The following is a 14057-nucleotide window of genomic DNA, read 5'->3' on the forward strand; positions in this document are numbered from 1 at the left end:
TGCGTATAAAAGAAAACTGACCAATCAGTAAATTCTAGTAATAAACCAATTACATTCTATTGAACATAGTCACCGCCTCCTATCCAAGGCAGGTTTAAATGAAATACTCGAATTCAAACCTGGTGGTTTATGTGCTTGTAAGAATATAATTCATTTTAGTTCAAGCATTTCAACTTGATTATTAAGATCATCCCTTCTAATATTAGACAGGACAAGTTGTAAAACCCTGAAACCAAAAACAGTGTGTCCCGATAATGATGCTTGATTCGCTAGGGCATTTGTAAAAACGTTATTATGGATATTGCCCAAATGCTCCAAAATGCATTCTCTAAACTGGTGTGTGGTTTTACCCACATAAAAACATTTACATGTGTGGCAGGTAGCTAAATACACCAAGTTACTACTCCTACAAGTCGCCATAAACCTTGGTTTCCTACAGTTACCTCTGTGACATGGGGCAATATTGCTAGCCCAGCTATCTGGAATTTTGTAAATAGTTGTATGACATTTGTGAATACAACATGATGCATTTGCTTGCATTACCAAATGTATTAGAACTATATGTTATGTGTATATTAAACTACTGGTACAGTAGTGTGTGTTGAAAAGGGTTTGTACACTACTGTGCTTCAAGGATGTGTCCACAGTGTATCCTACTGGAAAAGAACAGAAATGTATATAAACTACATACCTATGTACATGTATATGTTTTAATAGTAGAAACTGGAACATAGAGTTAACTTGCAAAACTTCAAGAAAATAAGTTGAAATTAAGTTGCTTTACAAATGTGCTATAAAAGTTAGTTTCAATGCAGCAGGGAGACAAGATGTCTAGAACTAGGGTGCCTTCTGCATTGTTTTGCAAGTGTTTTATTGTTTTATGTCTTCTAGCAACTCCAAACATCTGAAGGCTATGTATTTTTCACAAGGAGATGTCAAAAGCTACAATGGAGGATTTAGCTTGGGAACTTAAGTCAGGTGACAAAAAGTAATGTCATCCAAGCTAACCCAGCAGTAACATTTGATATTAATTTAAGAACTCTCTCAGAGAGAGACTGGGCATTTTGTATTTTGTCTTTGACCTAACAAGAACATCCACTCATCATCACATCTGCACTTGCCTTGCTGTAAGTAAATTTTTTGAGGGCATACTAACTCTTTTAGATATGGTTAGGAATATTGTAAAGATTAGTTTAGATGTTTTTTGTATTTGTTTGAGACTGTCCTGCATTGCTGTTTTAAATATTTCCTATGATTTGAACTCTGAAGTCACTGTGAATACATATTTAGTATTGTCTTGTTCTTTTATTATTTATTATTAAATATATTTATACCTACCTTTGTGGCTGATATTTCTGAGATATATTTAAGCTCTGACAGTACTTGCATACGTATTTAGTGACACTGTACAGGCCACTCCTATACAGCCTTGCTTTTGGTCAGACTTTCATTTGGATTAATAGTAATATTACACATTAGGATCGGACACCCTTTGTTAATAGCCTTAAGTAGCTGATAAGTAGTGGCTGGTGGCACTACCTTATAATCTGGGCAGAAGGAGGCAAAGCTAGTAAATATGTGCCAGACTTCCCCAGGTGTGTGTGTGTGTGTGTGTGTGTGTGTGTGTGTGTGTGTGTGTGTGTGTGTGTGTGTGTGTGTGTGTGTGTGTGTGTGTTTGCATATAAATCAAATCTCAGTGTGTATGTGTCAGCTATCTGGGCAGGGACACAAAGCACTGGCTGGACAGAAAGGGTACTGGAGGTCTTAGCTTGGCCACTCAGCTGAGATCTCAATCTGTAGCTGTGCCAGTGGTGAGTCTTACTGGGTATCTGGAGAAAGAAGAAGAAATCAGCCCCAGACTGACTATGATCTCTGTGTGCTCTTAAGGGAAATTGTACTTTACTGTGTGTGTACTTATTATCCTCCCATTGTGTACGTCCCCCACTGTTGCCAGTGATGAGGATTGAGGCACCTTGATTACTGGGCCAGTGCAGGGGCATCACAATCTACACATAATTCTGGTTCTTGTAAGCCTGTAATTGCTTCGAGGTCTGTCTATTACCTTTAACGTTTTAGTGTTAGTTTGTTTAGCCCTACGCAATCTGGCTCCCCTATATCTGAAAGTGCTTCTTGTTCTATGCCCCAATAGGTCCTTATGTTCCTTATCCCCTGGGATACTGGAGGTTCCTGAAATGGTTTTGGAGATAGGTAGAGCTCACTCTTTTGATGTAAGACATGTAGTCTCTGGAATGTTATCCCCAAAGGGTTAGTGAATCTCCCATGATGCTTAATTTTAAATGGTGCCTGAAGAGCCAACTATTTTTTCAGTTTATGACTTTTCATTATTTATTTTACTGTTATTTGTTAGCACACTGTGCAGTACTACTGCATTGGTGTACCGCGGTAGTGGTGCGGTGGCAGCGTTGTCGCCTCACAGCAAGACGTTGTCCCGTTCGATTCTCAGCTAGAGCGTCTTCTGTCTGTAGGCATATGTGAATGGGCGTGCCTTCGTTGAAGGTTGTGCATCAGGGCTGGTAACTCTGCACGTAAAAATCCACTACCAAACATTAGTGGACCAGAGTTCCACTGTGGCGATAAGCCAAAAGACACAACAACATTTTACTGCATTGGTGCTTGGCATCATAAATTTTAATAAACTTAAGTTTACCTTTGACGTATAAACATTTAAATACATTATAGAAATCACCCTACAGGCTTATAACCAAAACAGAATTAAGTATGTGTCATCAGAATGTGCATGCCTTTTGTATAGTTCATGATTAAATAAATATGTAGTTACCTCTCACTCTGACTCCACGTGGTTTTTTTTTTTTTTTGCATTAGTGTAAGAAGTTCACTAGGTCTCAGTTAAAAATTAGACTTCAACTGTTTGAGAAAGCAGGCAGGATAATGACTGATACAAGTGAATAGAAGTTCAGTTCTTCCCTAAATAATGGTCTATTGATCTGATAACCATGTAAGATAAAAATCCTGTAGGCTCTTCTCCGTTATTATTCAAGATGAGAGTTACAAAGAATGGATTGGCAGTATCGGTGGCTAGAACAACACATCTCCCCTCAAACAAACACACAGATCTCATCTTTGCTTGCTGTGTCAAAGTAAGGTAAAAAAGCAGTATACCTGAACTCTTACATAAAGAGTAAGTGCAGATAGGTGAGAATCACAGGGAAATGCATACCTTGAAGGAATGGCTTAAAACAATCACTTGCATTTATTAATCTGCATCATCAAATAGTTAATATAAACTTGCTATATAGCTGTAGTTCCTGATCCTGATGACATTTCATTGTATCTTTCAAGTTCTGCTGGCATACCTTTCAAGTTCTGCTGGCACACAACGATTTATTGGCAGATTAATATATATATTTTGGGGGGGGGGTAGTTCAGCACTTAATAATTCACTTCATTTTAAGCAATGGAGATTTCCTCTTTCAAACCACCTTTTACAACACAAGACAATCAGGTTTAAATACTAGCATACTGACATATGTAAATACAACAAATTATGTAAATTTTTCAGAATGTAAAATAAAACATCACAAAGATAATAATGCTGCCACTGGAAGACAGGTACCTTGGTACTAGAAGAGAGCATTTTCACCAGCAAACCTCTCAAAAGAAAAGACTTCAGCCAGTCTTCCATATGTTCCAGTATACTTTTCTCTGCTGATGTCTTATCCAGCGGTGGTGAAAATGTAACTTCATTCTGGATAAGCTCTGCCTGGACACACAATATGGGTGCAAGCTGCAGAAGATCAACAACATAATTAATTTATCTGCCCTTTGATTTATGAAGTAAACTTTCATAAAATACAATTGTGCGAGTGTACTCACAATAAAAAAAATCTTTGAGAAACAAATTGTTATAGCAGTAAAACAATTGGCCCTTAATCTGACCCGATTTTTTAACAGTTCAGTATAATGTTGCAGTAGATACCATCTAACTCAAATCGATGCACCTCCAATAACTGAAGGTACTTCACACAGTCTTCAGGAATTTGAAGCAAGAACTGTCTGTTGTAACAGTAAAAGTAAATAGTAATAATAGAAACACAATATGCACCTCAATTTCTAAAAGCTATAATGGGTAGACATGCATAATGTTCCTTGAAAATCTGCTGTAAGAATCCCAAGCAACACCATATTTAAATGACCAAAGGACAGGATAAAAAAAATACAGATGTGTAAGTAAACTTACCATAACTCTTAATACATCACTGATGCAGTATCCTAAGCTACTTGGTTCCTGCCCTCACTGACCTGACAGTTCTTCAAAGCTAAAGGGCACCTTTTGCAAGCTGTAACTGTCCGGAGCAGAAATGGAGCTTTCTATAAATGTTAGAGCACCAAAAAAAATATCAGAACTGTATTGCTTAGTAAAGGGAGGTAAGAATCCAGAAACTGGAATACCAACAGGCCAACTATATGTACAAGGATATATATATATATATATATATATATATATATATATATATATATATATATATATATATATACATACCCTGGCAATGCCATAAAAATCACACCAAAAAAAGGGGCTGCTACTTCAACAGTAATCTATTAAAATATCTATTATTATAGTAAGTTTACTTACACAAATGTACTACATTCAACATTAGATCACTGTTGCAGTAGCCAAATCTATTTGGGTACATTATCTTAGCTTAGAAAATAGGAAGGGAGGAGGAAAAGAAAGCTAGGACTCCAGAAGCATATGAGAATGGCAAAGCCTGTTTTGAATCTGGAAAAGGAATCTAGCTTACAGAACTTTATAAAAGTATATACAGAGGGCCAAACTGCTGCTATTAGAATACTTCAAGTCCACCCCTTCCAGAAAGCTACCAATGAAGCCACAGTCCCAGAGGAAAGTGGTAAATATAAAGCAAATATGTTGCACGCTGACAAGCTTAGAGCAGCTAATTGCAAATTGGGTGTCAATACTGTTAAATTTAAGCTATAGCCTAGTCTGTCACCAACCCCCTCCCAGAAAAACCCACTTAATAGCCTTCTTTTAACTCCTGTATGCCACACTCTTGTCGCTCACAAATTAGAAGACCAGACTGGTAGGATATGTGATTTCCTAATTTCTCTGCAGACAGCCTGGTGGATATGATTATCTTGAGTCAAGTTAGCAGTTGTCTCATGTTTACTGACACCCACTTAATCCTTAATGTAATGGATACAGTATGTGCCAGGTGTACATACACAATGTCACTGGACTTTAAACTCTTGCATGAAAGAACACAACAGGTTGTCAAAACCATGCACACAGCACTCCCCAGACAGCACACAACAAACACACAGAGATCAACATATGCTGAGGATCTTAAATGCAATCTTCCTAAAAAAAAGACCTCATAGAACACCCATCTGCAAAGATTATCCTCAGCAAACCCAAAAGCACTCAACAATAGCAACACCTAACAACATACATACAACCTCAATCAGTGGAGGCCCAAATACAAAGCCCATAGGGCAAGCAAACACACTTCCCAGGACTCTAGTCATAAGAGACTGCATTGTAAGACATACTGATATCCCTCTAACCAGGCTGAGCAAGGAGAAGCTGGAATCAGGATCCAGCAAACTGAGCATGCACTCAAGTCACTGCACTACAGGTACCAGTATGATTCCATCATAGTCCATGTAGGTGTAAATGATCTGACACATACTTCCCTAGGCTATATGAAGAGATACATTATAGATCTGTCAGACTATGCATCTCAGGATGGTATGAGCCTAGCACTGATAAGCATATAACCTTCACCAAGAATTATGCCACAGTACCAATAAAAGATGATTGATTTTAACAATTGGCCGAGTTTCCGGTATCATTCTAAGGGGTTCCAATATTTGTCATCATGGCAAAACATGGTTAACAAACCATGTAGCTTTGCCAGGCATTGTCTGCACCTGTACTCTCTAGGCTTTTAAAACTTTATCTTTCCCCACAGAGCCATTTTTAGGCAATGCTAAATTGACAAACCTACCCACATAGCAAAATCAACTCAACTGAACATGAAGGTGTTACTAATCCATGTCAGGAGCATAAACAAAAAGTTAAACTTCCTGCAAACTCTCCTCACCTTAGAGAATACAGACATCTGTGCAGTTACCAAGACATGGTTTAAAGCTGCAGAGAGTGCCCTGACAGTGCAAGGTTTCGGTGTATTCTGCACTTTTAGACCAGCAGCTGCAGAGACAGGTACTAAAGATGAAGGTGTCTTGATATACATCAATAACAAGCATACCTCTAGGTTAGTCAAACAGGATAATGAGCTGGAGTTTCTCCATTGCAGGTCACAACAGATAAAATCTCATACCTTATCCTAGCAAGCTATAGGTCACCTGCTATGCCCCATGAAACTCATAGCGCATAACACATAGGTAAAGCTACTGGAGATATTCATCATCCAACCAAGGACCTTACCTATGGGGGACTTTAATTATCCTTCTATAGACTGGGAATCCTACATGGCCCCAAATCTGTAGGTACAGAGATTCCCTGACTTTGTAAATATAAACACACTTAGTTAGTTAGTGCATACACCCACTAGAGGTTCAAACATACTGGACCTTGTACTCACAAATATGGAAGAATGCTGCACCACCCCCAATGTCACATCCTCCCTGGTAAAGTCTGACCATAAAGCTGCCTTCTTCAAAATTAAACTCAACTTGGTAACTCCACTAAACCCAGTAACAGTTAGGAACTATTCCAGGGCAAAATACCTTTTATTAAGTGACAGTTTGTCAAAATTCAGTACCCCTCCAAATCCAGAAGACACAGCAGCCTATGTAGGATTGTTCACAGAAACTCTGCACAATGCCTGCTATACATACCGAAAGCAAGCCCAAAACTAACTCCAAAAATAAACCACTCTGGTAGCATCTCAGATTAAACAGGTTATGCAACAAAAGGAAAAAAATCATGGCAAAAATCAGGAAGTGTAACTCCGATAAAAATAAGAACTCTCTCATCAAAATAAACAGGCAGCTAAGAGGGCTAATTAAGTTCAATAAATCCAATTTTGAGGTCAAGACAGCCTCCCAGACAAAAGGCAATCATAAGGCCTTCTTCAGCAATGTCAGAAACCTCAAATGCAGCAGACAGCAGTGTGCTGAATTGATGGCTAATGGTGCCACATTCACTGAGCCAGGAGATACTGTGAATCTGCTGGATGACAAATTCAGTTTCAGTCTTAACCCCCACTCACCCCCAGCCACATCCCAAGAAATACCTTCAAACATAACCCCTTCAGCTATAAACAGAGAACATGTCCTGGTTGTGCTTGATAAGTTGAAGAACACAGCCTCAATGGGCCCCAATAATATTCCGGGATGCCTCTTGAATTGTTTAAAAAAATAAGTTATGTACTCACCATAACATTCCATCTGTTTTGTCCATTTTCATTATTCCTCAACCTTTGGGTTCGGATCCAATCATCAGATCCAACTTAGCCATCTGAAAGCTCATGGTGATCACAAAAGCTCTCAAGCAACTGCCTTACCCACAATGCAACTCCCTCAATTACCTCAGATTTTGTTTGCTAGGAAAAAAATGATGAGAGAAAGGAATATGCAAAAATAAGCATATGAAATTCTTTATGGGGTTATGCGGCTAAGAAGTGGACAATTTAGAAGGAACACTTGCTCTGCCAGGAGACCCAGGGTAGGGGGTTGGTGGGAGGGGTGTTGAGGAAGAATAAAAACAGGTAACACAGATAGAACGTTATGGTGAGTACATAACTTCTTTATCTGATGTAAATTTTCATTCTATCCTCAAGCTTTGGGACAGAGTCCCCAGCTACCTGAAATCCTGGGTGGACTCAAGGAAGAATATTCCTGAGCACCACTGAACCAAATGATGTCCTTCATCTTGAGATTAGGTCCAACTTGTAATAAAGTGTGAGAAGAAGCACAAGTTGCTGCTGTGTAAATGTCATTCATGGAAGTTCTGTACTGAAAAACTGAAGATGTAGCCATGGCTCTGGTTGAATGAGCACATAATGGTTTTGGTAAGGTCATGCCTAATTTATTATAAATAAACAAAATACAGTTGGTCAATCATTTGGACAAGGTTATAGGCTTTCCTAGTTTAATACCAGAGAAAGAAACAAATAACTGGTCTGACTTCCTGAAACTCACAGTTCTGTGTAGGTAAAAACATAGTTGTCTGTGGGCATCTAATAAGTGGAGAATGTATTTACCTCTATTGAAGACATTAGGGAAGAAAACTGGCAAGTAAACAGATTAATGTTCATTTCAGAAACTACCTTTGGAAGAAAGGAAGGATTGGTTCATAATGTGACCGTGTCCTTGTGAAAAATCAAGTAAGGCAATTTGAAAGACAGGGCCTGAATCTTTGAAATTCTCCTGGCAGAAGTAATGGCAAGTAGAAAGGTTTTCCAAGAAATATATTTAAGATCATATTTTGCTGCAGGTTCAATGGGAGGTTGAGTAGGTTGTTGCAGCACCAAATTGAGATCCCATGAAGGAGCTGGATCTCTGAAAGTGGCTCTCAGAAGAAGAGTATGACTAAAAAAAGTTTTGCATAGTCTATGTGAAGCAACACGAACTCCATCAAAACCCATATGGAAATTTGAAATGGCTACTAGCTGGACTCTGACTGTAGAGAAAATTATTGTTAAGAATTCAGGAATAACATGTAAGGGAGCAGAAAAAGGGTCTAAACACATTGATGGGCCCAGCAAGAAAATATTTTCCACTTACTGGGCTACAGCTTTCGAGTGGATGCCTTCTGGCAAGATATGAGGATGTGCTGGACTGTGGATGAGAGCATAGGTTGTCTGGCTGTTAATGGAATGGGAGAAGCCAGGCAGTCAGCCTGTGACTGGATAAACTCGAATGGACAAACTCGAATGGACCATGCCTGTTGGGTGAGATAGGAGGCCCAGAATTGGATCCAGAATCCAGACAATGAATCAAGTGAGGCCAAAGGAAAGGGAAGCAAATCTGTTGAGGGCAATAGGGTGCAATGAGGAATACTTTGCTCTTCAACATGGTAGCATTCTGTAGAAATTTGGTGATCAGGGAACTGAAAGAAAGGCTTAAAGGAGACCAGGGGGCCAAATGTAAATGACAGCATCTCTCAGTGACTCCCCCTGTGGGGGATCAGGATAAATTAGCTGCTGATTTTTTTATTTAGGGGGAAGCAAAGAAATCACAGCAAGGTTGGCCCCACTAATGGAAAATCATGTCTGTCACCTTCAGGTTGAGAGACCTCTTGAGGCAGAAGAATGTGTCTGCTCAACTTGTCTGCTAAAACAATCACTGTCCCTGGAATGTGTGTTGCAACTAGAAAGTGGTTGGATGAGATCAACCATTGCCAAACTCTTAGTGCTTCTCGACACAAGGGGTAAAATCTGGTTCCTCCCTATTTTTGATGTACCAGACCACAGACATGTTGCCCATTTGGATTGCAATTGTTCCTATGGGGAGATCTTTCTGAAAGGCCTGCAGTGTGATAAACACCGTTCTCATCTCTAGGATGTTGATATGCAGATTGGCCTCCACAGCGGACCAAGTGCCTTGAACAGTCTTTCTCAGGTAATGCCCCCCCCCCCCCACTGCAGCTGTGAAGCATCAGTGGTCACTATGGCCTTGAGATGGGGAAGAGTAATAGGATGGCCTTGTAGAACCTGGTCTTACTGAATCCATCACTTGAGATCTTTCTTGCAACTCTGGGTGATGAGAATTCTGGTTGACATGGGATGATGAAGAACTGAGCATTGAGTGGCTAGCAACCACAGTAGAATCCTCATGTGGAATCTGTATAGAGGAACTAGAGTTATTGTCGCTGCCATAGTTCCTAGAGCCTGAGGGACCAAGTGGGCAGAAATCTCGGTACTGCAGACCATTTTCCTCACTTGTGATCTTAAGGTCTCAGCTCTGGAATAGGGCATTGAAGCAGTCATTGTCTTTGTATCGAAATGTGCTCCTATAAAGTCCAAGTTATGAGTTGGGTCTAAGAGACTTTTCATAATTTACGGTGATTCCTAGATGAGAACAACTGTAGAGAACATGATCTCTTCCCTGTATCACTTGATGCCTGGTTGAGGTGGTAATGAGCCAGTCATAGAGGTACAGAAACATGCAGAATTCTTGCAGTCTCAAGTAAGCTGCTACTACTGCCATGCATTTGGAGAACACTCTGGGGGCTGTAGTGAGACCAAAAGGCAAGACTCTGAATTGGTAATGACTGGCTCCCAGCTGGAAGTGTAAGTACTTTCAGGAGCATTTGCTCATTTTTATGTGATAGTACCCATCTTGAAGGTCTATTGAGCACATCCAATTATCTCTTCCCATGAACAGGAGTTTAGACTGAACTGTGACCATCCGAAACTTGGTTCTCTGTACTGACTTGTTTAAGTTGGTGAGATCCAATATCAGTCTCCAGTCCCCTGTTTCCCTTGGCACTAAAGAATGTTGAATAAGTTCCAGATTCTCTTTGGTCTTGTGGGACTTCTTGGATGACTCTTTTGTCTAGCAGCTTTTTAATTTGATGTGCTGCTTGTTCCCTCTGTCTGGATGGAACATCTGTGAATCTTTCTGATATTGGAGGTGAGTGGAAAAATGGTATGATATAGCCTCTGGATATAATCCTCTTCACCCAGGTATCTGTTGTTAATTCTAGCCAGCCTCTCTGGTACACAGACAATCGACCCAGATTGCCTCCAGAGGTGGACAATCAGGGCTCCATTCAGGAGCGCTGGAAGGGCCTATCAGAGAAGGAATCTCTGGACTGTCTGTTTTGCAGGTCTCCTGTGCCAGGAGCTTGGTGTCCATTGTTGAAGTTCCCCCTTCTACCCCTAGGGGAACCTCCACCACGTGCGTCTTGGAAAGGGCCCTGGTACTTTGTAAACCAAATTTTCCCAGTACCTCGTTGATTCCTGGAAAAGGATCGTTGAAGTATGGAAAAATGTATGCCCATGGCAGACAGGGTCTTTCCATCCTTTTCACACTTGGTTAATGTCTCTTTAACTTTGGGGCCAAACAGGGATGTGCTTTCAAAGGGAGTAGTGATGAACAGCGACTTGAAGGGCTCTGCAAAATCACATAAGCGCATCCAGGCATGCCTCCTTATGGAAACTCTGGAACCTGCTGCCCTTGAGGTTCCTTCAGCAATATTCGAGATCAACCTCATGGAAAACTTTGAAACTGATTGCAGGGTAACTAACTGGGATGATACAGAGGCTTGTACTTCCTCAGAAATGGATCCTGACAAGGTATCAGAGAATTCCTTAATTAGGTCCCCCTGGTAATCTAGTGAAATGTGCCAAATAATTCCGCAATCTCAATGCAAAGGTCACTGAGGCATAGACAGGCTTCCCAAATCTGTTCATCAAACTAGGCTCCCTCTTTGGAGGATGGACAGTGGAACTCTCTTTGGTGAGTAACATTTTGGGGGCTGCCGCCACAACCAAGGCATCAACAGGTACCCTTTTTGCCCAGAACTGCTTATACTCAGGAGCAGGCACAATCTTGTCAGGCTTTTTAGGGATTGGGTCAGTGGTGTCTGAGGTCTTCCATGCCTGCTCAGAGATCAACTCCATGAGCTTGTCAGCAGGTGGAGTCACCCAGGAGGTAGATGGGCCAGTACCAAATGTCTCCAAAATACAGACTCCTTGGATGAAGGGTTGCTGGACTTCCAGCCACCTCTCTGTTTCAAGGATGTCTCCAAACTGGACATCTTCAGGAGTTGAACTTGGAGACCCTTCACCTTCACTAAAATCTCATCAACCAAGAACAAGGGTGAATTCTGATAATGTCCAACCAAGCTATTAGGTGTTATTATAGAAAACAACATGAAATTCGACAAATATATAGCGCAAACTATAACTAAAGTCCATAAAAAGCTCGGCACCCTCTACAGATGCAAAAACTATTTCATCAATAGCAGTAGAGCTACCATAGCAAAAACCCACCTACTCTCCAGACTACTCTATGCTTCCTCCATACTAACAGGTTCATATTAAATGGTCAAAGATGCATTCTTTTGAATGCATCTTGATCGAACTTGAAAGCACACAAAGGAAAAATAGCAAAACGGCATATAAGCGAATTCTTTCCCTGGGAAAGAAATCGCTTGGCCACTTCCGTTACTTTGCTGTTTTCGTCACTGTAGTGCGATCTCGGAGTTGGTATATTTAAGTAGGGGTGGACTAGGGGACTATCGGGAGGTGTAATGTTTTAAATTTTTTTTTTTTTTTTTTTTTTTTTTTTTTGTGGAACAGCGATTTTTTTCCCCTTAGAAAAAAATCGCTGTTCTAAGCGTTCGAGAATGTAAGCTTTTGCTTACTTGGGTTCGATAAATCATTGTTCGCTTTTTTAAGTGTTCAATGATTTAACATAGACCCTAACAGGTCTGCAGTATATTGTTGCAAGCTGACAACATCGAATCTGATATTGTCAGCAAGACAAAATCGAAAGCGAAGAATATTGGCTAGGTAAAAGGAAATCTCCGTAGGGGGAGATTTCCGTTTACCTCAATGAGTGTGGTCTCGGAGTTGGTATATTTAAGTAGCGAGGTGTGGGGGATGCAGGGGGGCTGGCCCCCCCCACCTATGCCCTTTAGTTTTTTTTTGTTTTTTGTTTTTTTATCCTTGTTCGATATTTTACTGTATCGATCAACTGTGTTCGACATTTATTGCTTCGATGAAGTAAAAAGGAGACTTAAACAAATTAACCCGCTGTTATAAGAAAATATCTGCATTTGCTACTGACTCAGATTTCAGGTCCCACCACAGTTTAGCCTTGAAACAACTATCCTGGCTAGAATTACCAAACTTACTCTCTTACAATCAGCTCACATTAGCTCATCAGATCCTATACCACCCCAATAAAATTCCAGTTCTGCAAGGCCTACTTAACCACTACACTAATAACCATCCACTAAGATCCACCAACAAAGCATTAATTGAATATCCAAAAGCAAGAATAGTTCTGGTGACTGCCTCTATTCTAGTGCCATCTCAAAAATATGGAACACTCTTCTTCTAGAAATCCAGATCCTAGATAATAAACATAACTTTAAAATCCTCCTCCAGTCCTACCTAACCAGCTCATGACAATGTAACTGTTAATAGATCAGACCTTGGTTAACCCTCTACTAGATCCAATATCATACTATATTCTAGATGTCTGATAAAAAAGATTCTGCACCTAATCCATACATATAGATAAATACCCTATTTGTCAAGTGTTTTATTTATCTTAGTCATACACAAGGGAGCATGGGTCCATGCCCTCCTTACTATCTTATTTCCCTAAGAAGCTAAAGGTTTATTTTGCTCACTCCTATCCTTCATCCTAACTTCTAGAAAGAATTTCTCTCTTAAAAATTCTAAATGTAATTTTCTTATGCATAATTATGTACGTACATTTTTTTTTGCCAGTCTTATACCATATGATACTCTACTCTGTTGTTATTTCTATGTATAATTTTGCAAATATATGCAAATATTTCTGTATTAGGTTCATAGGTAGGTACTAGGCTATCTGCTCAAAGGCATTTATAAGCCTAGCCAGAATGTGTTGGCTTTTGCCGCCCCCTTAGATTAGTTCCCTGTGCCTCTGTCCAGCACAGCCACTGAAGTGATCCCCGGGGTAAACTTTCTGTCTCCCATCCACTCGTCAAGGTTTCTTTTGAAGAGTGTTAGTGAGGAGCTCTGCCTAATGTAGATTGGAATCTTGTTCCAAAGCATGGGAAGTCTCTGCGACAGGAATCTATCCCTCCAGCATGTCCTATTTATTGTTGTGGTGAGGTTTAGATCCCTAGAGCGTGTGGCTCGAGGGGATAAGGTTTTCTTTAGGTGGAGCATGTCCATCAATTCTGGGTTGGACATGGCCTTGTATGACAGGCAGAGATCACCTCTGAGTAGGCGGTATGCACCTGAGTACAGCTGGAGTTTCTTCAGTCGAGCTGCATAAGGCATCTATTTGAGGCCAATGATCCTCTTGGTGAGGTACTCCTGTGGTCTTTCCAGCTGTTGCAGGTGTCTTGTAAGGTACAT

General features: G+C 40.3%; 1 protein-coding gene across 1 annotated transcript in view; it reads right to left on the minus strand.

Annotated features, from left to right (window-relative positions):
• LOC122787923 (dynein beta chain, flagellar outer arm-like) overlaps positions 1 to 14057 on the minus strand; it is a 5188001-nt gene that overhangs the window by 4318889 nt on the left and 855055 nt on the right. Inside the window, exon 24 of the mRNA XM_044054850.1 lies at positions 3596 to 3766. Coding sequence (XP_043910785.1) covers positions 3596 to 3766 — 171 coding nt within the window. The remainder of the gene's footprint in view (positions 1 to 3595; positions 3767 to 14057) is intronic.

This window comes from Protopterus annectens, chromosome 13.part0, assembly GCF_019279795.1.
Source record: "Protopterus annectens isolate FY-2018-M chromosome 13.part0, PAN1.0, whole genome shotgun sequence".
NCBI classification, from domain to species: domain Eukaryota; kingdom Metazoa; phylum Chordata; order Ceratodontiformes; family Protopteridae; genus Protopterus; species Protopterus annectens.